The sequence below is a fragment of the Zingiber officinale genome, chromosome 3B (assembly GCF_018446385.1).
Source record: "Zingiber officinale cultivar Zhangliang chromosome 3B, Zo_v1.1, whole genome shotgun sequence".
Classification (NCBI taxonomy): domain Eukaryota; kingdom Viridiplantae; phylum Streptophyta; class Magnoliopsida; order Zingiberales; family Zingiberaceae; genus Zingiber; species Zingiber officinale.
Window position 1 is genome coordinate 27,736,212 of NC_055991.1, and position 25,977 is coordinate 27,762,188.

The 25,977-nt window shown below is 36.9% G+C and overlaps 1 protein-coding gene and 1 pseudogene across 3 annotated transcripts; one reads left to right on the top strand and one right to left on the bottom strand.

The window, feature by feature from the left end:
- Positions 1-156: 156 nt before the first annotated feature.
- LOC122054780 lies at positions 157-22,332 on the top strand (annotated as a pseudogene).
- Positions 22,134-24,551, bottom strand: LOC122056264 (glucosamine 6-phosphate N-acetyltransferase-like). 3 transcript variants are annotated; one of them, XM_042618139.1, is made up of 2 exons: positions 23,984-24,551; positions 22,134-22,261 (listed from the first exon to the last, which is right to left on the bottom strand). In XM_042618139.1, exon 1 carries the CDS (start codon positions 24,500-24,502, stop codon positions 24,017-24,019), a length of 486 nt encoding a protein of 161 aa, XP_042474073.1. In that variant the 5' UTR covers positions 24,503-24,551; the 3' UTR covers positions 22,134-22,261; positions 23,984-24,016. The 3 variants fall into 3 exon arrangements, with proteins under 3 accessions (XP_042474073.1, XP_042474071.1, XP_042474072.1); XM_042618137.1 differs by lacking the exon at positions 22,134-22,261 and adding an exon at positions 22,680-23,264; XM_042618138.1 differs by lacking the exon at positions 22,134-22,261 and adding an exon at positions 22,680-23,293.
- Between the last annotated feature and the right edge of the window lie 1,426 nt (positions 24,552-25,977).

A 25,977-nucleotide genomic window follows, 5' to 3' on the forward strand; every position in this document is an offset into this window, starting at 1 on the left:
TCGCCATCTTTCGGAGCACGATGAGGGGAAAACGATGGAGGCTGGGAGAGGGGGAGATGGTCGTGGCTGTGGGAATGGGAATGCGACAAAACATACGGAGGGGGAAGGGATTTGAGAGATATCAGAAGTTTCTGTTACAAAAAGACGATTGGAGCTATGGACAGTGTTGGGGTCGTGGAGGAAGAAGGGAGGGAGGGAGCGGAGGCCGGAGCTGCCTCCCACCAGTTCATTGATTCCATCGCGAAGAAGGAAAAAGTAAAGTGGCTAGGTTTGGGAGCACGAAGGGAAAAACACGGCGCCAAAAAGAAAACAGCGAGGGAAAGGAAAACAGCGAGCGGGAAAATGACCAAATTCAATTACAACGGTTTTTTCAAAACTGTTGTCGTAGTCGCTAAAAACGCGGATAAAGACAACGGTTTATAAAACCGTTGTAAAAAGTGTTGTCGTTTAAAAAAAACGCTCAATAACAACAGTTTTGCCAAAACCGTTGTCTTTTATATTTAATAGGGAGTTCAAAGACAACGGTTTTGGCAAAAACCGTTGTCTTTGAGCAAATACGCAACGCTTTCTCTTAAAACCGTTGTCGTAGGGGTGTTGTCGTTTGCAGTTTTTGTTGTAGTGGTACCTAGTGTTGGAACCGAGTTCAAAATTTAGAGATCGTGTTTCTACACTCCTATGCACAGTGGAAATTTAAAATTTTATTTATGATTTAACAATTAAATCAAAGGAGTGTTCGTATGATTTTTAAAATAAACATAAGCATGATCTTTATCTAAGCATGCATTACAATCTAACCGTATAAGTAATATCCTAAAAGCATAACAAAGATAAACTATCATATGATTGATTCATATAATGCTCATTTAACCATTTTATTTAGACATGCTAAACTATCTAAAATAAACATATTAGATCATTTAAGCATAACTTAAATAAAACTATTAACACATGTATTAATAAACATATGAATCAAAGTACAAACATAAACATACCTTTCAAACAACCTATGTTTGGGGATGACTCCAACTATTCCGGTTGTAGCAAAATAACTCCTCGGCGTTGTCATGAGCTCGTATTTCCTTATTCAAATCCGTTCCACGATCGGAGTCCTCTTTCCAACACTTGATCGCACTAGAGATCAAGTGTCATTTTTTGTCAAAACGGTCAAAACGATTTCCTCGAAGATAAGGAAGGGGCTGCCTAATTACCCTTCACAAGAAGTTGTCTAATAGTCCTCAACAAGGGGCTACGCCTTCTAAATTTTGCAAGAAGGTGGGCGGCAACAATATTTCTCGAAGAGGAGAAGTAACAACAAGGAGATATGACTTTTCGATGGAAGAGAGGGAGAAGATCTCTATCTTTTTTCTTTGAAAGGTTTGCCGAATTTCTCCAAGGAGAGGATGAAGAACTTGCTGTCCGAATTCTTCAAAACTCAAGAAATTTTTTGGCTTCCGAATTCCTCTCCAAAAACTAAAGTCGTACACAAGCACCTCACACCATGAAAGAAGCCACCGAAAATTTTTCAAGGAAGAGAAGAAGAATCACTTGCTCACTTGCTGTCCGAATTTTGGCAAGACTCAAGAAGGAATTAAGAACTTCACTTCTCAACTCTTAAAGGAAGAAAAAACTTGCTTAGTGGAGGAGTGGAGAGATTGGAATAATGAAGAACGTGGAGAGGTGAAGGAAAAAGGAAAAAGAAAAATAAAATTTTTCTCTTTTCTTTTTTGCATTACACGTTGACCCAACATCCCCTTTTTCTAAATTTTTTATTTATTTGATGATGTAATATTTAATGTATTGCATTTCCTCATGATGCAAACATTAATGTATTACATTTCCTCTTGGGCTTGAACTTTCAAAGTCCATTATCTCTTCCATCTTTCCCTATTGGATTTTTAGAACTTTTCTAGAACCTAATAATACAAGTCCACTGTAATCATATCAACGATCCAATATCGTTGACACGGAAAACATATTTGCTCGCTATTATAATAATATAAATCTAATTTATAGAGTTTGTGTGGAACTCTTCCACTCTCCTTGTTTTTATTGATTGGAAATTAATCTAACATTTGAGCATATCAAACTTTATTTATCAATACACTATTTGATCACATCAAACTTTATTCACCAAATTCAACTCCTAGAATTTGACTTTCTCAATGGAAAATAGAGAAGCCAATACTTGTGTGACCCTCAATGGTTTAGGAATACAGGTAGTCGTGGGTTCACAACTCTTTGTTATTCAGGACTATACTTGTCCTTTATTCGGGCATACCCTTAATAGCCTCATCCTATGATTAACTCCTTAATTATAGGACGTCAAAATTAATTCTGATTAACACCCAATGAATCATGGTAAGAGCATCTAGCAGCACCGCCCCATGATTCCCTAGGTATCACTGAATAGTGTTTGCAAGAACTAGTCGATCATGGTTAACGTACAGTCCGCTCCCTTCATCTCATATATCCCGGTCAAATCTACAACCATTGGTATATCGAGGATTGTATGTTGATTCGACAACCATGTGATATATCTTATAGTGATATAGCATGTGTAATTAGGAAACTCCTTTCCTAAAGTACATCTTACAACTCTAATTAGAGACTTTATTCACTATAAAATAATATATTACCTAGGCTATCCACACCCGTAGGTGTACGATGAATCCCCGACTACAATATACTGACTCATATATGTTTCATTACTACACCCAATCTCACCATCTGATGACCCTATTAGAGTCGATAAATGAGTCAAAGTGCAGCCCCAGCATATAGAGTCTCAGTGTTATTCTGGGTCATAAGGACTACTAGTGTACAACCACAACCAAAGACTTATCCACTCGATAAATGATAATCACTTGAAAAGTCTGTGTGAGGGATGTTCAATGAACTCATCATATGATCACCCATCTGTATGTTTGAACATCTCTATGTCCTTACCAATGAAACATGGTACACTACATCACAGATGCTAGTCTCTAACTCAAGCAGCCTTTTATCCTTATTTATTAGGCCCACCCAATTGACTAGGAATAAATTTAGAATATGCAGTGAATATTAATGTATTTTATGATGACCATTATATGTACAACCACATCTCACTATAGTATATTCAAGGACTTTATCTATGCATATCGCATGGGTATAAAGATAATGTAATGCTAAATTGAATTGAATTATATTAAAATAAAGGTTGTTTATTTACAAGAGTCAATAAAGCCCTAGCCAACAATTGGCTTTGCAAGGCACCTACTCTAACACCTAGCACATATACCTACTGCAAATAAAATATCAAGTCGACTTGCAGTTAGGTATAATAGACTTCCTATTGCACTCCTATAATATTTCAAATCTACAAGTTTTTCTTCTAAGTCAAAGTCAATTTTAATACTAATTGTCATTAGAGTATTTATATTTTTAGAGTTTTCCATTCCAAACTTTTTAATTAATTCCTTAGCATATTTGGTTTGAAAAATATGAATTCCTTCTTTTGTTTGTTTTATCTATAAACCTAAGAAAAAAAATTAAGTTCTCCTACTAGGCTCATTTCAAATTCATTTTCCATTACTTTAGTAAATTCTTTTAAAAATTTTGTATTTGTTGAGCCAAAGATGATGTCATCTACATAAATTTGAGCTATAAAAATATCTTTTTCTAAGATTATAACAAATAGGATTTGGTCTATTTGGCTTTGGTTAAATCCCTTAGATATTAGGTATGTTAAAAGTCATTCATATCATGCTCTAGGTGCTTATTTTAATCCATATAAAGCTTTCTTTAACCTAAAGACATGGTTTGGATGGTCTAAGTCTTCAAATCCTAAGGGTTGATTTACATAAACTTCTTCTTTAATGAACCCATTTAGGAATGCAGATTTTACATCCATTTGGTATAACTTGTGTAAAATACCGAAAATAGGTAAATATTGATAAGGGAATTTTCTGGAATTTATGAAAAAATTTCGGAAATTTTTCGGAGCTCGTACGGACGAGTTAACGAGGATAAAACCGGGGTCCGGAAAAGCCTGTTTAGGCTACCCCATTTAAGTGAGGAAAAGTTTATATATTTAATTCTTTTTCTTTTTCCTTATTTTTTTCTTTCCCTTTTTCTTTTTCCCTTCCGCGAGCCTAAGCCATCCCCGACGCCTTCCCCTCGGACCCGACGGCTGTGCCCTAACCGCTCGGCGCCGGTTGCTTCCTTCCCCTCTGATCTTCGTGCCGATCGCCCTCTTCCCCGCACGGAGCAGCACCGCGACCCTTCTCCTGTGCCCTAGCGCCGAGCCGCACTGTCGACGCACGGAGCACTGCCGCCGGCGACGCACGGAGCACTGTCGCACACCCCGATGCCCTAGCATCTCCGCCGACGCCACTGACTCCTCTTGGCCGCTTCTCTGTGCCGACACCCAAACCCCAGCGCCGACCTCCTCCACTTGGTCGTGCCCTAGATTTGCAGCGACACCGAACTCTCTCTGCCTTGGCTCCGGCAGCAAACCCTGTCTTTAGCTTCTGCCCTAGCGCCGGCCGCCGCTCTGAGACCTAGATCCATCTCCACTGTAGAGATCAGAAACACGCCGAGACCCCCTTCTCTTTCTCCTTGCCGAGTGTCGGCCGTAAGCGTTCCTCTGCAGGACTAGGTTAAAGGGAGAGGAGGGTCGGCAGAGGCATCATCTCTATCAGAAGCTCACAGATTTGGATTTGGGTAAGTCGTTAGCATAAAGGTTATGGAAGTAAGGTCAGGGTTTGGTTTATGGATTGAGTTGACACGTTTTTGATACATGATTTAGGTATGTTATGCTATGATACATAATATATTATAGTCATGTGTCGGTTGATTAGGTTTATGTGTTTTTGGAATTAGGGTTTTCCTAATTGAATTAGGAGTTTGATTTAGTTATTTGATACATGTTGAGTAACTAAATTATATGTGTTTAATTAGGTAGGTTAATGATTATAACTTAGGGTTTTGCCCTAAATTGTGTTGGGAATTTTATTTAGCAATTCATTTGAATTTTTAGCTAAATAAAATATTTGCGTATTGGTATTACAGGACTTTGACGCGAGACGAGTATCTCGACGTCGTATTCGGACCAGATTGGACTTTTCGATTGGAGGCGGGTACTTTTGACTTATGTCATTTGATATACATAGTAGTGAATATAACAAGTTGCATTAATTATGTTTTTATTTGTTCTGGTTAATCACTACCCGATAATTGTTACATGATTGATTGATTGTTTGTTTTGCATCTCATGTATTCCTTACCTGTTGATACATGCTTATAGGGGTAGTGATATACCATGTTTCACCATGTTCAGGACCTAGGTTTTATACCTTCTGTGTACCTTTGATTTGACTTGATTCGTTGACCTATGATACACTTATATATATATATGGATTAGGTCAGGATATTTTGTGGTTAGTGTCATACACCATTTGCATGATTGCATGCTGTGCGATAGTCCGCTCCATTATTGTTGAGCACATCGCCAGTTACATGGATCTGCACACACCACCACTCATGGGTTAGTGGTTGATTCAGGCAGAGTGTGTTGCAGCAGGGACTCTGTTAGGCACCGTTGGTCCGCTCATGGGTAGTGTAACACAACATGTTATCCGGCAGGGATTCCTCCCAGTCATCGTGTACCGGGAGTTGAGAGCATTACGCTCCCTCATTTATGATTTGGGGTAGGAGGATAGGTGTACTTCGACAGCATCCCGTCCACTCGGTCACTCATCAGGAGTAGTGACGACAGAGTGCACGGTTGTCACAGCCCTACCCACTCGGCCTCACTTTTGTGTGAGATGGTTGACTGGCGTCAGGGGTGACCAGGACGCATCATTGGCATCATATGCATGATGTATTTATTGCTTGTGTTTGTGTTTGACGCATTTATATGCTGCATATTGTTTGGATACCTATGTTTGACATGCATACAGGATTTCTATATCACTCGGACTATTTGTCCTTATACCCAGGTCCTGGTTAGTACAGATTCTCTCCTGTTTACTTCAGATGCATTTTTATCCTCCTTATATCAGGAGACTGTACGCATGATTAGTGCTAGGTGTTATTTCCTTACTTTGTATATCAGTTGTACCTGCTGAGTGTTGGACTCACCCCGCCTCCATTGTTGTTATATTTTCAGGTTGAGGCTGTCCGGAGCAGTTCCAGTCGCTAGTCCCCATCTGCACGTAGTGCTAGTCCTCTGCTGGTCTTGAGTTGTTATTTTATCTTAGTTTCTCTATCAGACTTTGTTTTTAGTCTTGTATTGTTTTACTTATGGATATTGTATGGATTCTTATCGTTTGATGGATTTTTGGTATGATTTGGATTTATTCTACTACATGCCTGCCTGGACGGCAGAAGAGGTGAGTTCATCGGATTTGAGCTTTACGAGTGTAGTTGAGTAGGGTTGATTTTGAGTCATGGTATTACTGCTTTGGTTTGCTTATATTTATATAAACTGCGTGGTGATGGTTTATTTACATGTTATTATTCCAGCTACATGTGGCTGAGGTATATGAGGATGTAGAAAAGTTTCAGATTGTCCGCCGTACAGGGGAGATGCTGCCGAAATTTTCTCGGACAGGGACTCCTCCGGGGCGTGACAACTTGAATCTTTTATGTGTTGCATAGGCTAGCAGCATCATGATAGATTCAAGTCTAGCCACAAGTGCATAGATTTCATCATAATCTAATCATTCTATTTTGTTGAACCCCCTTGGCTACTAGTCTAGCCTTATTTCTTACTATTTCACCTTTATCATCTAATTTATTTCTGAATACCCACTTAGTTTTAATTATAGATTTATTTGTGGGTTTAGGTACAAGTTTCCAGACTTGGTTTCTTTCAAATTGAGCTAGTTCTTCTTGCATTGCAATTATCCAGTCAGGGTCAGGTAGGTCTTCTTCTATAGTTTTGGGTTCAATTTTAGAAATAAGGGCTATTTGGCTTAGGTTTCTATATGATGATCTAGTTCGTACTCCTAGGGTTGGGTCACCCAAAATTTGATCAGCTGGATGATTAGATCCTATCCTAGATTGTCTTGTGATAGGGCCAAGACTTGGTTCTTCTGATTGACTAGTTTTATGTCTAAGTTGATTATCTTCTTTATCATCTATTTTTCTAGAAATTTGAATATTATTTTCACTGATTTCATTAGGTGAGTTATTTTCTTCAAAAATTATATTAGTTGTCTCTTCAATTTTTTGAGTATTTTTGTTAAAGACTCTATAGGTCTTACTAGTTGTGGAGTACCCTAAAAATATGTCAGTTGTAGATTTTGATGTAAATTTACCTAAATAGTTTTTAATATTTAATATGTGTACTTTACATCCAAAAGATTTTAGGTAATTCAGGTTGGATATTTTGTTATAATATATTTCATAAGTGGTTTTGTTGTAAAATTTATTTATTAATATTCTATTTTGGATGTAATTTGCTGTATTTATTATTTCGGCCCAAAATTGACTACTAAGATTATATTCATTCAACATAGTTCTAGCAGCCTCTTGTAATGTTCTATTCTTTTGTTCTACTAGACTATTTTGTTGGGGAGTTCTAGGGCATGAAAATTCATGATTATATCCATTAATTTTACAAAATTTAGTAAATTTATGATTTTCAAATTCTCCTCTATGGTCACTTCTAATTCTTTTAATTTTAATATTTTTTTTATTTTCTATTAATTTACAAAAATTATTAAAGATTTCAAAAGTCTTTGTTTTTGGTTTTTAGAAATTTTACCTAAGTAAATCTTGAGTAATCATCAATTATAACTAAGTAGTATTGGTTTTTACTTAGTGACTTGTCTCCGTGTGAATCAAATTGGTCTAAATGTAGGAGCTCAAGTATTGAGTTGGTTCAATTTAAGTTTGTTAGTTTATGGGTTGACTTAGTTTGTTTACATTGTTGATAAGTATTACAAATTGAATTTTCTAAATTTTTTTAATTTGGATAGACATCTAACTAAACCATTTTGACTCATTTTTTAAATGAGCTTGATATGAGTGTGACCCAGTCTTCTGTGCCACAACTTAGTTTCCTCTTGTTATGTCAGGAGACAATTTAATGAGGAGGATGGTAGGTCAATAGTGTAAACATTATTTTTCTTAATTCCCTTAAGTGTAATTTTAGGATTTTCAATATTTCTAATTATACACTCAGAGTTGGAAAAGGTAACTAAATAACCATAGTCACACAGTTGACTTATGCTAAGTAAGTTAAAATTGAATTTATCAACTAATAGTACTTTTTGAATAATAAAATCGGAACTCAGTTCTATATTACCTGTTCTGATTACCTTAAGTTTTCCTTTATTGCCGAATGCAACTGACCCTAATTTCTTGAGTTTTAGCTTAATGAACTTTAATCTGTCTCCAGTCATGTGTCTGGAGCATCCACTATCCAACATCCGTTGGTCCAAATCATTATGTTCCTCCTACACATAAAGTATTTGATTTGGATCCAATTTTGAATGATTAAAAGATAGTTTAATTGAATTCAACTCCTTAATTTTCCATCTCACCCAATCTAGATTGTAAAATATGTTATACCTATAGGTGATTGTGAGATGGTTTATTTTAAATTGATTTGATTTGAATTTATTTTAAGTGAGTTTAATTTTGTAAGATTAAGTAAGTTTAATTAAGTTAATTAAATTTTAATTTAGTTCAATTAAGTTTAATTTTAATTTAGTTCAATTAAGTTGAATTTGGTTTAATTAAGTTTTAATGTAGTTTAATTAAGTTTAATTTAATTAAGTTGAATTTTAATTTTAGTTTAATTAAGTTGAATTTAGATTTTTGTTTAATTAAGTTTTAATGTAGTTTAATTTAGTTTAATTAAGTTGAATTTAGATTTTTGTTTAATTAAGTTTAATTTAGATTTTAGTTTAATTAAGTTGGATTTAGATTTTAGTTTAATTAAGTTGAATTTTAATTTTAGTTTAATTAAGTTGTCAACTAATTTAACCTAGATCCATCTCACCCTTTTTCTATATTATCAATCAGGGAATCTAATTTGCTTTGTAAGATGGTAATTTTATTTTTTACTTTAGATTAAAATTTAATAATTGATTTACATTTGAGTTAAACTAAGATTTAACAGTTAGTTAATTAAACATCTATTTCAATGATTGACTTCCAGACTGTTGCGAGGTACTAGGCCTTCTTGAGTATGAGATCATCCACCACTTCTAGACAAAGCCTTTTAGAGAAATTAAATATTTAATTTTCTTTTTGAAAATCCTAGGTCTAACTAGTCAAGTGTGAATCAGGCCTAGGTTCCTATCTACCCTATTCTAAGCATGTACAGTGAAAGCAGTAGAGCAAACATCAAATAATTTTATCTACTAAATATGGTCTTTCTATTGGCTCCCCCTGGATCATAGCCTCGATAGGGTCTATCAAGGTAATGGATTTGATTCTTGGGGATCTAATATTGTCCAAGTCTAACTTGATTGATCAAGTTAGACTTGGGGACCCATGTTTGGACTATTTTTCTATTAGCTCGATTAACAAGTGATAAGTACGATTTAAATTTGTGTTTAGCCTTGTATCCAAGTCCAAATTGATTGTATACAGCTCTTTGTTTTTCAAGAATCAGATCAAGATTCTTGGAACCCAAAATGAATTGTTCCAATGTATCCTTCAGTTCCTTGACTTGACTTTTCAGATTGAAATTTTCTTTCTCAAGTTTTTGGACTTAAGTTGAAGTTCTAGTCTGAACCGATTCTATCAAGGAGCTTGGATAGTCACTTCCTTGAGGGCTTTAACCTCCTCTTGGAGTGACTTGACCTAGAGGTTGGACTTGGATAATTTTCTTGACAAGTAAGAAATCAAATTGTGTAATCTAATTAAAGAAATACTTACATTGGTTTGGGAACCTTCTGAACCGGATACGGATCCATGGCGTCGCTCGGACTCAGCTTCCAATTTTATCTCGGACTTGGATTCGACGACTTGCTCTCGGTCTAGAAGTGCGAGGAAACTTGTTTGTTCGATATCTTCACCGGAGTCTTCCGATGATGATTCATCCCATATTGCTTGTAGCGCCTTCTTTCTTCGTTGCTTCTTTGCTTCCTTATGATTTAGACAATTTGCCTTGATGTGTCCCTTTGTTTTGCAGTCATAGCAGGTGACTTCAAACTTTACTTTGGAGCCTGGGCTTGGTTGCATCGTCTTTGATTGGATCACCTTTGTAATCACTCATTTTGTGAAACCCTTCTTTTCCTTGCATAGCTTTCGTACAAGGTTGATGAGTTCGGCGGTGACCTCGTCGTCGTCCTCTGAGTCTAATTCATCTCCGAGCCCAAGTTCGGTTCGGCGCTTGAGTTTTGGTTCCTTTGTCTTGTTTGTACCTGCAATAAGAGCAATACTTTTCTCGACCAAAGGCATATTAGTCTCTTCATGTAATTCGAATTCAGAGAACAATTTGTCTAGTCTAATTGAGGAAAGGTCCTTAGATACTTTGTAAGCATCTACCATTGATGCCCACAAGATATTCCTAGGGAATGCATTTAGTGCATACCTGATGACGTCGCGATTCTCTACCTTTTGACTGATTGCGTCGAGGTCATTGAGAAGGTCCTGAATTCAAGCGTGAAGTTGGCTTGCCGATTCTCCATCCTGCATTTTTATGTTATATAATTTATTTAAAATTAAATCCCTTTTGCTTACCTTTGTATCAGAGGTCCCTTCGTGCAGCTCGATTAACTTTTTCCACAAATCTTTGGCACTTGAGAACAAGCCGACTCAGTTCAATTCTTCTTTAGTTAAGCCGCATTGAAGAGTGAATGTTGCTTTAGCGTCGTCTTGGATCTTCTTCATCAGGCTTGCTTCCCAATTCTCACATGATACCGGTTTTCCAGAGTTGTCGTGTGGGAGAACAAGGCCGGTTTGAATGATCATCCACATATCGACTTGTGTCTTGAGGTGGTACTCCATTTGCCCCTTCTAGTAACTGAAATCCTTACCGGAGAAAAGAGGCGGGTGTGTTGTGTTGTAACCTTCTTAGTGAGCCATTGAAGAATCTCACATAGAAAAAATAATAAATCTTATTCCAAGACTTAGTCTTGGATTAGTAGTGTGGTAGGAGAATAGAGCAAAAAAAAAAAGGAAAAAAATTGACTCGATGGCATTGTACTAATTTTGAGAAAAAATTGGCGAATTGAAAAATTTGTCAGGAGTGGTTATTAGACCAATCCTGACTTATGGTAAAAATTTGACAAAGAAAATTTTCAAAAAATTTTGGAGGGAAAAAAACGAAAGGGGTCCCCTTGCTTGATTGGTGGTTTCACTAATTCAGAGCGGCTTACCTCTTATACCAATTGTAGGATTGAAAAGCGCTAGAGGGGGGTGAATAACTCTCATTGTTTGGTGAAAATCGTTCGAGTGAAATGCAGTGGAAATAAGAAATAAAACAAGGCAATCGCTAACACCATTCTTTTACTTGGTTTGGAGTCTGCGACGACTCCTACTTCAAGGTCCGCACGTGAGAGCGCTTTTGTTAGGCAATCACTAATCAATCATAAAATCTTTACAAATTACAACAGATATATTTAAGTGCAGGAAAAAATATACCAACAACTAAGAATGGGAAATTCTGGGTTTTCGGTTGTCAGAGCAGTGTTATGGCTTCTTTAGATTATTTTTGGAGCAGCGCACAGAAGAAGGATCGCGATTTTTTGTTATGCTTATACATTTGCTCGAGATTGGCTTAAATAGGCTACTGAAGGCACCTTCAGCCTCCATGGAAGGCGCCTCCAGCAGGGATTCTTATCCCCTACCGATCGGTGTTGATAACTCCCACTGCCTACGTTGTTTATCCACCCAAAGGCGCCTTCAAGCTCCATGGAAGGCACATTTCATCCAGCATCAAAGGTACCTTCAAGCTCCTTGAAGGCGACTTCGCGCCTAATTGTGCAGAGCCTTCGCCTAAAGCACCCGCGGTGCCTCCAACAGCCCTGGAGGCACCTCAGATACTGTCCATCCGAGCTTTTTAAGTCCTTTTCGCTCCCTATAAGATACGTTAGTCCAAAATATCAAATATACCCTGCAAAATAGAGTTAGCACAATAAAATATGAAATAATAAATTATTTTGACAGTCTTCAGACTGTCCAGTTCTGACTTTGAGTTTTCCAGAAACCTTAGGTCGAACCGATGCTTACTGTTCCCTCAACGGGGAACGCGTCCTCACCTACTCCTCTCAAGAGAGATTACCTTTTGTCAGACCGGTCCTCTAGACTGATTGGACTTTTGCTCAGCGCTCGAGTCTTCAAGAATTTTTCGTTGGACGTCCAATCCCTAACCTGTCCAGTCTTCCACCCGGTCTACGACCTCCGAGATTTTCACCTAGAGTCCCCGACTCTAGAATTTCGCCCAAAGTGTTCGACCCGCCAAGACTTTCTGCCTAGGGTTACCACCCCCTAGGGTTTTCCACCTGCCTAAAATCACTAAGACATTTGCCTAATTACACTTAGGACTTTCTTGCACACTTGGTTCAATACTTGTTAGATCACAAGACAATTTAACATTGAACTCTTTGCCATTATCAAAACATAGGTTCGATCATCTGATGCTACCCGTACCGACACTTAGGGTCGTTGTATATGGCAACGACGGAAAACTTAAGGTAATCAAAATAGGTAATATCGAACTAAGTTCCAATTTTATTATTCGAAAAGTCCTATTAGTTGATAAATTTAACTTTAACTTACTTAGCATAATCCAACTATGTGACTCTGGTTATTGATTTAGCTTTTCCAATTCTGAGTGTGTAATTAGAAATGTTAAATACCCAAAAATTACACTTAAGGGAATTAGGAAAAAAAATAATGTTTATACAATTGACTTACCAACTTCCTCACTAAAGTGTCTACTGACACAATAAGAGGAAACTAAATTGTGGCACAAAAGATTGGGTCATACTCATATCAGACTCATTTCAAAAATGAGTCAAAATGACTTAGTTAGAGGTTTACCCAAATTAAAAAAATTTAGAAAATACAGTTTGTAATACTTACCAACAAGGTAAGCAAACTAAGTCAACTCACAAGCCAACAAACTTAAATCAAACTAACTCAATACTTGAACTCTTATATTTAGACCTATTTGATTCACACGGAGCCAAGTCACTAAGCAAAAACCAATACTATTAAGTTATAATAGATGACTACTCAAGATTTACTTTGGTAAAATTTTCAAAAACCAAAGATGAAACTTTTAAAATCTTTAATAATTTTTGTAAGTTAATAGAAAATAAAAAAGATACTAAAATTAAAAGAATTAGAAATGATCACGGAGGGGAATTTGAAAATCATAAATTTACTGAATTTTATAAAATTAATGGATACAATCATGAATTTTTATGCCCTAGAACTCCCTAAGAAAATGGACTAGTAGAACGAAAAAATAAAATGTTACAAGAAGCTACTAGAACCATGTTAAATGAATATAACCTAAGCAACCAATTTTGGGCTGAAGCAATAAACATAGTATGTTATATTCAAAATAGAATATTAATTAATAAATTTTACAATAAAATCTCTTATCAAATATATTATAACAAAATACCCAATCTTAAATTATCTAAAAGGCTTGGTTGTTGTTGTTGTTGTTGTAATCTCTCTAACCTCTTGGTGGATTTCCTAGAGTAGTGAGGATTGAGTGCGCCTTGTGTTACCTCTTAATTCTCCTATGCTTTTCAGTGTCAAATTGGTTTTAGAGCTTTGGTTCTCAATGACAGGTCATAGAAGACAAAGGCCAAATGGTGATGATCATGTAGATTGTCAAAGAGACCTTGATGATATTGAGTTGGATGGCTTGAGGAGACAAGTGCACCAACTCAAGCAATGTTTTTCACGTGGCGAACCTTTGGAACATGATGTTGAGGGTCATGATTCAGAGGCTGATTATGCAATAAGGAAATGGTTTTAATCCATTTCATGATAATGGAAGTGATTATACTAGTAATAATGGACACTTTACTGCAGATTGTCTAAATCGTAGAATTATTACTCTTATTGAGGAAGAAGACGATGAGGAACCTTATAAAGAAACACCTATGTACGATGAATACGATGAAGAAGGTCATGTTATCCCTTCATAAGTTCATCCTCTTCTCCAAAAATTTCAAGATGTGGTGCCTAAAGAAATTCCCTCAAACTCCCTCCAATGCAAAATATCCAACATTGCATTGATTTAGTCCCCGGTGCTTCAATTCCAAACAAGGTAACATAGAATGAGTCCTTAGGCACATGAAGAGTTGCAAAGGCAAGTTGAGGACCTTTTGGCTAAAGGTCTTATTCAAGAAAGTAATATTCCTTGTGTTATCTCAACCCTTCTCGTGCTGAAGAAAAATAGTTCATGGCGCATGTCCAAAATTGATCTTTGAAGTCGCTATCATACAATTGCAAAAAGATCAGTGATAATGCTTATAAAGTTAAGTTGCCTCGTGGTTATATGCTTCCACAACTTTTAATGTCGTTGACATTTCTTCTTATATTGAATCTCGTTTTGTTTCTAGGGCGAATCTTTTTCAATCGAGGAAGAATGGCATAGAAAAGTTCTGAAACCATCATATTTTTGTGTCATCTTCAAAGATTAATCTGCTGTTATTGGGAATAAATTATAAGGCAAGTCATATTTCATAACCAAGATTTATCTTCTTGGTTATCTCCCTAAACTCTAGGTGGATTTCCTAGAGTGGTGAGGATTGAGTGCGCCTTGTGTTACCTCGTAATTTTCCTACGCTTTCCGGTATCAAGTTAGTATCAGAACATTGGCTCCTAATGGATGGTCGTAGAAGACAAAGGTCAAATGGTGATGATCCTGTAGCTCGTCAAAGAGACCTTTGTGATATCGAGTTGGATGACTTGAGGAGACAAGTGCAACAACTCGAGCAATGTCTTGTACATAGCGAACCTTTGGAACATGATGTTGAGGGTCATGATTCAGAGGCTAATTATGCAAATAAGGGAATGAGTTTTAATCCATTTCATGATAATGGAAATGATGATACTAGTAATAATGGACACTTTACTATAGATTGTCCAAATCGTAGAATTATTACTCTTGTTTAGGAAGAAGATGATGAGGAACCTTATGAAGCAGCACTTATCTATGATGAATATGATGAAGAAGGTCATGTTGTCCCTTCACAAGTTCAGCTTCTTCTTCATAAATCTCAAGATGTGGTGCCTAAAGAATTTCCCTCAGACTCCTTCCCATGCAAAATATCCAACATTGCAGTGATTTAGTCCCCGGTGCTTCAATTCCAAACCAGGCGGCCTATAGAATGAGTCCTCAAACGCATGAAGAGTTGCAAAGGCAAGTTGAGGATCTTTTTGTTAGAATGTATACTAAAAGCCTAGCTTTTTGTATAAACATTTATTTTGAAATGAGAATCACATTGGTCAAATATCTGCATTTAGTTAAATGCAGTTGTCCATTTAATTTATATTATAGATAACATGATGTGTGGTGTCACACAGAAGATCATGTTATCAGTTTCTTATAGATTATAAATAGAAGCTCACAACCAAGATGGATTGAGACAAACCATTGGAATGGTTGTAGTGTAATTTGGTACTAGTTTATTTTGACTATAAAATTATACTAGTATACTATGTGTGTATAGAGTAGGACAATTTGAAGTTGTTCCTTTTATACTTACTGCATAAAAGAACATAACCTCTGTTATTATGGATGTGTGTACTCTTAATCTCGATATAATAACAAGCACATATACTTAGTATTTATTTCTTTAATTTATCAAAGGGTGAGATTTATTCATTAAATCAATAGGTCCGATAAGTTGGGAAATAATATTATTTATATGGTGTGTTGTTGATTATAGAAGGAAATTGTGTCCTATTTATTAGGATGATGATGTCCCCTTGAGGAGCTCATAAGGATTGTCATGTAAACCCTGCAGGTGGACTTAGTTCCGACATGACAATGAAGTTGAGTGGTACTACTCTTGGAGCTAGATGTTAATTAAGTGAGTTGTCAGTAACTCATTTAATTAATGGGCATTCGATATCTTAAACACAGGGAGATTAACACACTCATGATAAGAAGGAGCCTATAATGTAATATGAGATTGTTGCGATAGTTCAATAATAACTCTTTAGTGGTATAAGTTATTATTGATGAACTTGAGTTGGGTGTTCGGGTCGAACATAGGAAGCTCAAGCTCATCAAGAGGCCAAAACCAATTCCTCATCTAGGTCCCTGTTGTAGCCTCTATATATAAAACCTCGCATCCACCCAAGTCATCCTTATGGCCGGCCACATCCTTGCTTGGTGCCCAAGCAAGGGCCGACCAAGATGGGTTTAAAAGTGGGATTTTAATTTTTTAAATCTTTCTTTTTGTAGCCATCTACAATGTTTTAAAAGAGATATTTTAAATTTTAAAAAACTTTCCTTTTTTGAAGCCATCCACATGGTTTTAAAAGAGAGTTTTAAATTTTTAAAAAAAAATTCTTTCCTTTTGTAGCCATTTACAATGGTTTAAAAGAGAGATTTTATTTTTGTTAAAACTTTCCTTTTTGTAACCATGATTTAAAAGAGAGGTTTTAATTTTAAAAATCTTTCCTTTTGTAGTCATCTACAATGTTTAAAAGAGGTATTTTTAATTTTAAAACTTTCCTTTTGTAACCGTCCACAATAGAAAATTTAAAAAGAGAGATTTTAATTGTTGTTAAAATCTTTCCTTTTTAGCCATTATCAAGGATTATAAAAGAGGATAGATGGTGCCTTAGAGGAAATAATCATTTACACAATTTTTATTCCTCTTCTATTCTCCCTGTGGCCAGCCCCCTTATATTCTTATTCTCCACTTGCTTTCTCACCTAAGGCTGGCGGCATCAAGAGGCTTCAACCATCTTGTGGCCGGCGGGTTGCAAGGAAGAAAGAAGAACAAGAGGTGGTGTTCCTAGCTTTGATCCTTGGTGGTCGAAAGTGTTGGAAGAAAGAAGAACTTGGGTGGTTTTTGCGTCTTGGTAGATCATCGCCCACACGACGTCCAAGAGGAAGAGAGGAATACAGCAGAAGATCAAGAGATCTTTAAGCTACAAAGAAAGGTATAACTAATTAATTGTTTCCGCTGTGTACTAGTTTATTTTTCCTTTGTATGGATCCTGAAGTACCAACACAAGATGCTAGCAATCTTGTGCTTTGATTAAGGTCTCTGTAGTTTAACCTAGGGTTTACTGTAAGGAGTTTAAATATTTAATTTATTTGAAAGACTTTGACTAGGAAGTGGTGGATGATCTCATACCCAAGAAGGCTGAATACCTCGCCAACGACCTAGAAGACAATCATTAAAATAGATATTTAATCAACTTCTGTAATACGGTTTAACTTCTGATGAACACATGAGTTGAACTTGGATTAATAATGTTAAGTTTCGTTTACAATCTAAGTTTAACTTCTGAAAAGCGCATGGGTTGTTAGGAAAAGTTCTGTGCTTGTACAAATTTTGGTACAGGGGAAACAGAACGGAATTTCGAGTAGCGCCAACACTTTTGGCTAAAGGGCTTGTTTGAGAAAGCAATACTCCTTGTGTTGTCCCAACCTTAATTGTGTCAAAGACAAATTGTTCATGGTGCATGTCCAAAATTGATCTTCAAAGTCAATATCACACAATTGCAAAAAGATTAGTGATAATGCTTATAGAATAGGGTTTCCACAACTTTTAATGTTGTCGACGTATCTCCTTATATTGAATCTCATTTTGTTTCGAGGGCGAATCTTTTTCAACCGAGGGAGAATGACATAGAAAAGTTTTGAAACCATCATATTTTTTGTGTCATCTTCAAAGATTAATCTGGTATTACTGGGAACAAATTACAAGGCAAGTCATATTTCATAACCAAGATTTATCTTCTTGGTTATCTCTCTAAACTCTTGGTGGATTTCCTAGAGTGGCGAGGATTGAGTGCGTCTTGTGCTACCTCCTAATTCTCCTATACTTTTCAGTGTCAAGTTGGTATCAGAGCTTTGGTTTTCAACAACTGGTCATAGAAGACAAAGGCCAAATGGTGATGATCATGTAGCTCGTCAAAGAGACCTTCGTGATATCGAGTTGGATGACTTGAGGAGACAAGTGCAACAACTTGAGCAATGTCTTTCACGTGGCGAACCTTTGGAACATGATGTTGAGGGTCATAATTCGGGGGTTGATTATGCAATAAGGAAATGGCTTTTAATCCATTTCATGATAATGGAAATGATGATACTAGTAATAATGGACACTTTACTGTAGATTGTCCAAATCGCAGAATTATTACTATTGTTGAGGAAGAAGACTATAAGGAACCTTATGAAGCAACACCTATCTACGATGAATACGATGAAGAAGGTTATGTTGTCCCTTCACAAGTTCAACCTCTTCTCCAAAAATTTCAAGATGTGGTGCCTAAAGAAATTCCCCAGACTCCCTCCAATGCAAAATATCCAACATTGCATTCATTGATTAGTTCCCGGTGCTTCATTTCCAAACAAGGCAGCCTATAGAATGAGTCCTCAAGCGTATTAAGAGTTGCAAAAGGAAGTTGAGGACCTTTTGGTTAATGGTCTTGTTCAAGATAGTAATACTCATTGTATTGTCTCAACCCTTCTTGTGTCAAAGAAAAATGGTTCGTGATGCATATTCAAAATTGATCTTTGAAGGCACTATTACACAACTGCAAAAAGGTAAGTTATAATGCTTATAAAGTTAAGTTACCCAGTGGTTATAGGGTCTCCATAACTTTTAATGTTGTCGGCATTTCTCTTTATATTGAATCTCATTTTGATTCAAGAGCAAATCTTTTTCAACTAAGGGAGAATGACACAGAAATGTTCTGAAACCATTAGATTTTTGTGTCATCTTCAAAGATTAATCTGCTGTTATTGGGAACAAATTACAAGACAAGTCATATATCGCTGGAAAGCTACGGATGCCTACTTTCCAACCAAAAAAAAAGATGCTCAAAAATAATATTCCTATAAAAAAGTTATGATCATTTTAATTAAAATCTGTTAGGCTGGACATATTGCTCAGGAAAGACAAATTATTTGGGAAGACAAATTGCTTGAGAAGACAATTTTCTCAAGAAAGATTGTTCGAGAAGGCAAATTGTTCAGGAAAGACATATTGCTAGGAAAAAGCTAGAAATTTGCTCATGAAAACTAAAAATCTACTCGGGAATTCGAAGATTAATATGCTACTTGAGAATTGGAAAGGATCAACCAATTTTTGGAATTCTTGAAAATTTTCTTGGTACTTGCAAGATACAAAGTTTTTAATGTCTTTGCATGTTTTGTTTTATTATTAAACACACCTTTCATTTTTGAGGCTCTAAGAAATGTAAACCTCATTTAAAACAATTTGACTTATCTTGGATGGTTGTTCCAAGTCTCCCCTATAAAGGGTCATCATTGGTATTGTTGAAAGAGATATTCCATTTTTGAGATTAAAACATATTTGAGCTTTTAAGCTTATTAGAGGATTTATCTTCTTGGTTATCTCTCTAAGCTCTTGGTGGATTTCCTAGAGTGGTGAGGATTGAGTGTGCCGTGTGTTACCTCCTAATTCTCCTACGCTTTCCGGTGTCAGTTATGAATCTAAATGGAAATGTCATTAGTGTATGTATCTACTTGAAATATAGTCATTGATTAATAATATATAGGAAAGGGGACTACATGTAACCTATTTTTTCCCTGTAACACTTATGAAGTTGCATGGGCTCACACAGATATGATAGGTTCCTTTCTAGATAGACTATTAGATTGATGAGATTTGGTGTTCTATCTTGAATATCATCCGTTCATACTTCAAACTGTGGTTGTATGGTCTCTTTGTCATACATGATGGATGGAAAAATATATATAATATAAGATATAAGAGAATATTATACTTTATCCTTACAAGATCTAGAGATGAAATCAAGTTTTGTACTACGAGAGATTCACCTTATCTCACTTATTGAACCCTCTCTTGAGACTGAGGCCCTTTAATTGAGCCATAATACTTAACCCTAAAAGAACCTCTTGATGAGTTACCTTGTTCAGGAGCATCCAACTAGTCATTCCAACTGCATTTAGTGATATAAGAAACTTGTGTTTCCCTGTCAGGAACTGGTAGGCTGTTCAAGATCACAGTTAATTGTAATCACAACTCATTTGCTTACTGCAGGTTTTGCAGATGGAAACCAGTGTGACAAGATTTATTCTTCAACGCATGAAATTTGTCAACTGGTTACTTCTGCGCTTCCATCTCCTGTAGATAGTATGGCTGTAAAATGCATCAAGGTAATGGAGAAAATAAGCAATTTGTGGTTTTCAAATGTTTTTTTGGAACATATTAAGTGCTGGATTTTTTCCTTTTTTGTTTGATTTATCCGCAATAACATCTATTTACTGTGCAGGAACTTCAATGCACGGATGAGAAGCAAATATCTATTGTCATTGAAAAAGCAATTAGGGATCAGTCAGACAATGGTTCCTCTAGTTCTGAGTATTTAGATATGATTTCGAACTCTCTGAGCTTGTTGTCTAATGAAGAATTACTGATTGAGGTCGTCACACTGAAGAAGCTCAAAGTGAAGTTTGCCTGCAGCAATACCCTGATTGAAATAGAGGATATCGATGGCATCATTGCTATTGTCACTTATATGCATGATTGCTATACTAAAACCCACCAGGTGCACAGTATCAATGGTGTGTCTGTTCCTGCTGACTTCTGCTGCCCCCTTTCTCTAGATCTGATGTCTGATCCAGTCATTGTGGCTTCTGGTCAAACTTATGAACGGGCTTTCATACGAAAATGGCTTGATCAGGGTCCTAGAACACATCAAACACTTGGACATTCAAATTTGATTCCGAATTATACCGTTAAGGCACTAATTGCAAACTGGTGCAAATCAAATGACATTAAGCTTCCTGATCCACTGAATTTGACGAGGTCAAATCTTCCTTCATTCTTGAATCTTACAGATGTGAGTACTAAGGATCTTATTGTCTATCATGCAAGTCATGCTATCAACACTAACATTCCAAGGGCTCCAGAATCTTATGGGAAAGCAAATTCACATAAGGATGCACATTCATCAAATGGTTTGACATCTCAGGAGACTTGTGTTAGTGAAAAAAATGGATCCCCTCAGCATAGTTCCTCCTCTAATGTAGCAACTTTGCAAATGGCCAATGGATTGGAGGCAAACCAGGAGTGTCATTAGCAACTACTGAAACCAACGAGTTTACTGTGGAACTGAGGAATGCACGTTCTGGCAGCCAAATTGTCAGAAAATCAGAACAGGATCTAACTGATGATAGTCTCGAACAACCTAGAGATGCTAACTTGGTTTCATGGGTTTCAAGTGATCTGACCCATTATAGCAGTGATGCTTCAGGGGAGCTTGCACAGGATTCCCAAGCTTCCTCTGCTTCACAGCGAGAACCTAAATTTCCACTTGGATTTGTTGAGGCTCGTTCTAGAAGTCAAAATATGTGGAAACAGTCATCAGTACCACACATCCACTCTTCTCAATCTTTGGACTCAAGGTCTGATCTATCAGGTGTTGAATCTGAAATTCTTAAGTTAATTGAGGGTTTGAAAAGTGATTCTGTGGATATCCAGAGAAATGCTACGGGAGAGTTGCGCCTGCTTGCTAGGCACAACATGGACAATAGGATTGTGATTGCAAACTGTGGAGCTATAAGTTTGTTAGTTGGACTGCTTTATTCAACAAATCCCCAGTCCCCAGACCCAAGAGAATGCTGTAACAACTCTTCTAAACTTGTCAATTAATGACAACAATAAGATTGCCGTTGGAAATGCTAATTCCATTGATCCTCTGATTTATGTACTTGAGACAGGTAATGCTGAAGCAAAAGAAAACGCAGCAGCAACATGGTGCAGCCTCTCAGTAATTGAAGAAAACAAGGTTCGGATTGGACGGTCTGGTGCTATTGCTCCTTTGGTAGAATTGTTAGCTAATGGGACACCTCGAGGAAAGAAAGATGCTGCAACAGCATTGTTCAATTTGTCGATATTTCATGAGAATAAAGCACGGATTGTGCAGGCTGGAGCTGTCAGATATTTAGTTGAGCTGATGGACCCAGCAGCTGGTATGGTTGACAAGGCAGTGGCTGTTTTGTCGAACCTTGCTACCACACCAGAAGGAAAAGAAAATGCTGCCTCAGCTTTGCTTCATCTATGCACAAATAGTAGCAGATATTGTAGCATTGTTCTGCAGGAAGGTGCTGTGCCCCCAACCAATCATTTAAAAATTACAGTGGAGTATATTCTTAAAATATCATTTCTAGTATGGTAAACAATCATTTAAAAATGCTAAATAATCAGTTTTTTTGAAAGAACGATTGTCCTATAGATTGCAATAATGTTTTAGTATGTTCTTTAAAGTGCAAAATAAAAAACAAAAGTGTAATTGTGAATTTTTTGTAGTGTTTGTTTTCCAAAAAAATTAAATTGAAAACAAAAAAAAAAAGACAAACTTATCAGCATTTCTTAACATTATTGTCAGAAAGAAATTTATTTTAATTATACCCAAAAATAAATATATATTTATTAAGAAAAATATTGTAAATAAAAAAATAAAAAATGGAAATAATAGTGTTTCCTACAAGAAGTGGGACAACACCAATTTCGACAGTTCTCCTCAATCCGGATCCAGTCTTTGCTTTGTAAAATCATTGAAAACAACATATCAGCTATGCATGATCTCAATCAATATCATCTCAAAAGTGCCTAAAATAAAAAACACAACCATAAATTGTTCTATTGTGATTGAACATTTCTTTTCTTTTATTTCCAGTCATGAGTCCTGGGAGGGTCAACATAGTGACAAAAAGAAAAATCCTACCCTACAACTGAAACGACCTTGCACCAAATGAACAATTTATTAAAAACATAAACTTTGAGTTTGCAGTTATTTGATCCATTATGTGCCGTGAAGCATGCTGAACGATAACGATATGCTAGGCAGAACCAGCCATCTTCTTACTGTACTAGCACTGTATCTCTGCTATTTAACAAATGCACTAGTAGTAAAACGCATGGCAAGATATATCTCATTTGATCCTTTCCCCCTTTCTTAGGACAAGTGGCAACAGAGTCTTTATTCATTTTGTTCAATCCAATTGTTTGGTGAATAAACTTAACATGAGTAATGAAGGTATTATCTGACCTCTTTATGAATGTTGAAGTATAAGTGGAAATTGTCAGTGATGGATGCACCAATTTTTCCTAAGAAAACAGCAATGTTGGTACAAAACCTTCATGAAAATGGATGAAAAATGTTGATAATGATGATATATACTTTATAGGTGATGGCATGAAAAAAATTGATCTGAGAGGGAAGTTTAAAGGTACAAAATGATTATGTTTCTTTGCAGGGAAAGAAACTTGAATTATTAAAAAATGCAATAACCAAGAGAGCAACTCAAACAATATACCGGAAATTGAGCTAAAATCCAGGCAATTTAAGAATAGATTCATAGGAATTGCAAATATACAAGCAGCTCTTAAATCAGATGCCATGCATCTAAGATATGCAATAAGAAGCAAACTGAATGTTGTAAACGAAAACACAACAATCAAACTAGTTCTACTCTCGTTCCAGGTGATAGAATGCATTAACATGGGCAACTGGACCAACTGATCGCAGAGAAGTTGATGATAAAATAAAGTACAAAAAGCATAAAACCTGCACATTTGTTATGGCCTCTCTTGTTGAGAAATGGTGAAGGCCTTATGAAATCCAATAAAGGGGTAGTCAAAACATGATTTTATGAGTCAAACAATCCCAGTTCACACGACTACCACTAGCAATCAAATTTTAGCTTTTTTTTTTTTTTTTGCATCTTTGCGACTTCAAATTACTTCAAATAAGCATTTTGCAACAACGGTCCATGCAAAAGAGAGTAGGAATCTTTCGATCTTAAAGCATACAGATCGAGGATTACCGGAAAGTAGTAGATCATGGACACACTCTACGATCAGAAGTAGCAGGCCATCTGGATGTTCTTCTCAGTGAAACCGCACTTCTCGTAGAAGGACCTCAGATCCGTCGTGTTATTGAGAATGACCTTGTAGCAACCGGCAGCCTTGGCGTAATCCCGAAGGAACCCGACCACCCGCTGCCCCAGGTGCCTGCCGCGGAAGGCGGAATCGACGACGACGTCCTCGATGTGGCCGACCTTCCCTCCACCGCGGAGGAACTTCCGCTCCACGAAGACGCTACCGGTGGCGACTATTCTTCCGCTGGATCGGTCCTCCGCGACGACGACGAAGTGGTTGTCACAGAGGGCGGCGAGTTCGGCGAAGCGAGCGCGGAAATCAGCGTCCGTGAGAGGCGTAGTGGCGGAGCTGAGCTGGGAGAGAAGATCCACGAAGCCCTTGGCGTTATCGGAGATCTCAAGACAGCGGAGAGAGGGGATAAGATCGTCTTCCTGGCTATCGCACTTCACCGGTCGCTCGTCCATTTCGCCGGACTTCGTCGCGAAGAGACGTTAAGACGAACCGCAACAAATCAATCGGGGGTTTCATCTCGGTGATATCACGTGAGAATCACGTGATCATTATTCGGCTATGATAACCTTGCAAGCCCATTACTTTCGTATTGGGCTCTACAAGCTTAATTATAACAAAGGCATAAATACATTAATCATCTTCATTACAATTAACTATTTCTTAATTAATTAATTTACATGTTGGCCACGTACGCACTTGCACTTGCAAACGCTCAAGTATTTCTTGCAGTCGGAGAGACACGGGAGAGCAGATCTCTTGGTCCGTAAATTGTGGACCAGAGAATGGTCCACTACATGTGAATCTTTAATTTGAATGAACCCTACTTATTTAAAGATGGGGTCCATTCAAATCAAAGGCCCAGATCAGTGGACCATCCCCTGGTCCGCAATTTGCGGACCAGGAGATCCCTGCTGGAGACACGGACGGCTGCCCTCCGGCGAGTCGCACGTGCTCACGCACTTGCTCTGCGGGACTCCGTTCCACAGGCAGCCGGAGAGGCACCGGAGGATCGACCGGCAACCGGGGCAGTCGCAGCCGAGCCGGTTCATGATGCAGCCCTTGTCGTGATCTGATCCAGTACTGCACGCTGAGGCAGCTCGTAGCAGCAGAGCCGCCATGAGCATTATGCTCAGCTTCTTCCTCTCCATGAAGATCTGGAAGGTTTTCCACTGCACTGCTTCGATGCCTCAGGCTCGTTTTATTAATAGGACGCGACGCAATTCATGAATCAATGTCTTCCGATGACAGATGGTAACAATGCGCTCTCTTCGCGACAGATGGTGGTAAATTGGCAAGGTGTTGGTTTGCGATCTTAATGAGCAAGCACGGTAATCAATGGACATTTAAACGGCATAAAGTTTTTTATTTATTTTTGTTTGCAATAAAAAATAAAAAATATATCGAGCATAATTTTCAACAGTTTGATTTAAATTATTTCACCATTTAAAAATAATTTTAACTATCTTCAAATAATTTTAATTATAATTTCAAAATTTAAGACTTATATTAGGATTAAAAGAACTAAGATATTTTTATAATATGTAATATTATCTATTTTAAATTTAAATTTTTGTAATTTTATTTTTTAATTATATCTAAAAGATCTAATATCAATGGAGATATCTTTCTCTTATAAACTCATGATCTTTCATATGTGTTTTAATATGGGACTATGTAACCTTATAATCTAATAATTCTCTCTCAAACGAAGGATCACAAGGTCCCCTCAAGCGGAAAGTCAATCCGTTTGATGTCTGATTCTCAACCCACTAGGTTTTCTTGTCCCTTAGCTCAACCGCCAACTAAAGCGACGAGACGATGGTTGGATCTAGCATCTACCACTAGAGTTCGAGAGAGAGTTCGCGCTTTGAAAATGACGAACAGAGGTATTCTTCAAAATCGATTTTAATATTTTTATTAACAATTA